The sequence below is a fragment of the Corvus brachyrhynchos genome, unplaced genomic scaffold (genome assembly GCF_000691975.1).
Source record: "Corvus brachyrhynchos isolate BGI_N302 unplaced genomic scaffold, ASM69197v1 scaffold55, whole genome shotgun sequence".
Lineage (NCBI taxonomy): Eukaryota > Metazoa > Chordata > Aves > Passeriformes > Corvidae > Corvus > Corvus brachyrhynchos.
The window spans coordinates 792607-794755 of NW_008238314.1; the positions used below are offsets into that span (position 1 = coordinate 792607).

Sequence of the window (2149 nt, forward strand, 5' to 3'; positions counted from 1 at the left end):
CAGCACCAGCACAACCGCCTCGACGACGACCACGAGGAGCACTACGATGCCGCCATCCTCTTCACCCGCGAGGTAGGCATGGCCCTGGCCACAGGCATGGCCGTGACAGCGACGAGGTGTCCCTCGAGCGTGGGGTGGCCGGGCTGGTGGACCTCCAGTCGCCCTGCTCGGCTTTGCCCACGGGTTGCCTCCCCTCTCGTGGATCCAGCTCTTCCATCAGGGACCGGCACCCGTGCACAGCTGCCGGCGTGGCAGAGGGGTTGAGATGTGTGCGTCCCCTGCCCTGTGCTGTCAGCCCTGCTGTGGGTGCACCAGTGCAGTGCTGGGACCCCAGCCAGGTGGAGAGGTGGGAACTTTGGTCGTGGGACTCAGCCTAAAGTCCCTCTGCTTGAGACGTGACTTTGTCCTGTCTGTCCCAGTGGCTCCTCTCTCTCTGCGGAGGTGGTCCAGGCAGGAAGGGCTGATAGCACTTCCTAAACTAAATTAGTCCCCAAACAAACCTGCTAGTGAAAGTGGTGGAGAGCACCTTAAGAGTACAGACGTCCTGCTTGTGGAGCACATTGGGACGCTATTTCCAGCAAGAATAGCTCCACCGCGCTGGAAGCCGGCAGCACTTGTGGTTCAAGTGTAGGACGTAAATGCAGACCGCAGGTAAACAGAGCTGCACAAGCTGAGTTGGGCTGGTGGCAAGGGGCTGCAGTCCCTGTCTTGTCCCCCAGGTGGGTGCCCTGATCAGTTGTGGGTTGGATGTGGCCGGTGTTGCCCATGCAAAGGTGTGTCCTGTTGCTGCACGCTGGGTTGTTGATTAATTGCATTGCCAGAGGTCGTTAAGGGACATTGCTCTGGTAGACATGTGGCCGAGTTTATGCAATGAAGTTCTTCTGTAAGAATATCCCTGCAGCGGTTTGGGTTTGGTGTTTTCTTTTTTTCCCTTTCCCCAAGTACGAAAAAAATAACTGCATGACTTTCCGTTCATTTGAGTTCTCCGGCTTTGCTACATCGCAGGAGCCTGCCAAAAAGGATGCTTTGGATGGTTTGTGGAAGGAGTTGCTCCAGAAGGGGGAAAAAAAGCGCCTGGCTCGCTTTTCTAGCTGTAAATAGTTGAGACATTAGGTTCTGTGTCAGTCAGGCATCGCTTGTACAACAGGAGCCCCTTTTAGCAGTTTAAAGCCCATCAGTATAATGTGCAAGCTTTCATTTTTTTATCACTATAACCTGAATGAAAGTAGGCTACCTGGACTGGGTCAGAAAGCTTCTGGGTTTTGATATAAACATCTTATCTAATGGCTTATTAAGCCCGGGCCAGCATCCATCATTTCTCTCTGAAGAGTGTTTCTCCCTGCCAGTATTCCCACTTATTTCCCTGGGCTGTATGACAATTCGGACAATTAATTAACGTAACATCAATTATTAAGTTAATTTGGATTGAGATAGGATACGACTCTAAAGTGCACCTGCTTTATAGATGCTCAGCTGTATTTCTTTGCATGGACACCCTCCTGTCAGAGTGAGAGGGTGCTGTTAATCAATAATCCACTGTCAAAGACTCGTGAGCAATGCATAGAGTTACTTCTTTGGGATGTAAGTAGTACTCAAAATCAACAAAACACCGGAGTTCCTGTGATCTGCTTCCACTCTTAAGATGCAAATGTTGCTTGTACTGCTGCTCAGGGCTGCTTTATGAGAAAAAAAGCACAGGCTTGTGTTCTCTTGGTTTACATTTTAACAGCTTTAACTCTGGGATTAGCTCCTAGATGCAATTCAGGACAACTTAATCTGCTTTAATGCTTTGCTGTGTGCACACGAACATTGTTTGGCAGTGTTTGACTGAACTAAGAACCAGACTGGAGTTTCTTGCTACATGTGTTCATGATGTTCTTTGCAGGGAGTGTGTGTGAGCCCACACGATTTTTATGTGCTTACCCTTGAAATGTCAACATGAATCTATTTGCTCCCTGTGGAATGTAAACACGAAAAGGGTTAAAGGATGAAAAAGCAGTGGACATGTTTCCTGGAGAAAACAGCCCCACTTTGAACTAAAGGAGAGATTTTTTCCAGTTTAGCTTTTCAATGAGAGTGGCAGCAGTTGGCAGGAGAGCACCACTTTTACAACTCTGTTTTGGATGGATGAAGTTGGTTGCTAAGCTAC

At 49.0% G+C, this 2149-nt stretch overlaps 1 protein-coding gene across 1 annotated transcript in view; it reads left to right on the top strand.

Moving 5' to 3' along the window:
• The window catches only part of ADAMTS5 (ADAM metallopeptidase with thrombospondin type 1 motif 5), a 40912-nt gene that overhangs the window by 2218 nt on the left and 36545 nt on the right, over positions 1 to 2149 (top strand). Inside the window, exon 2 of the mRNA XM_017733721.1 lies at positions 4 to 72. Coding sequence (XP_017589210.1) covers positions 4 to 72 — 69 coding nt within the window. The remainder of the gene's footprint in view (positions 1 to 3; positions 73 to 2149) is intronic.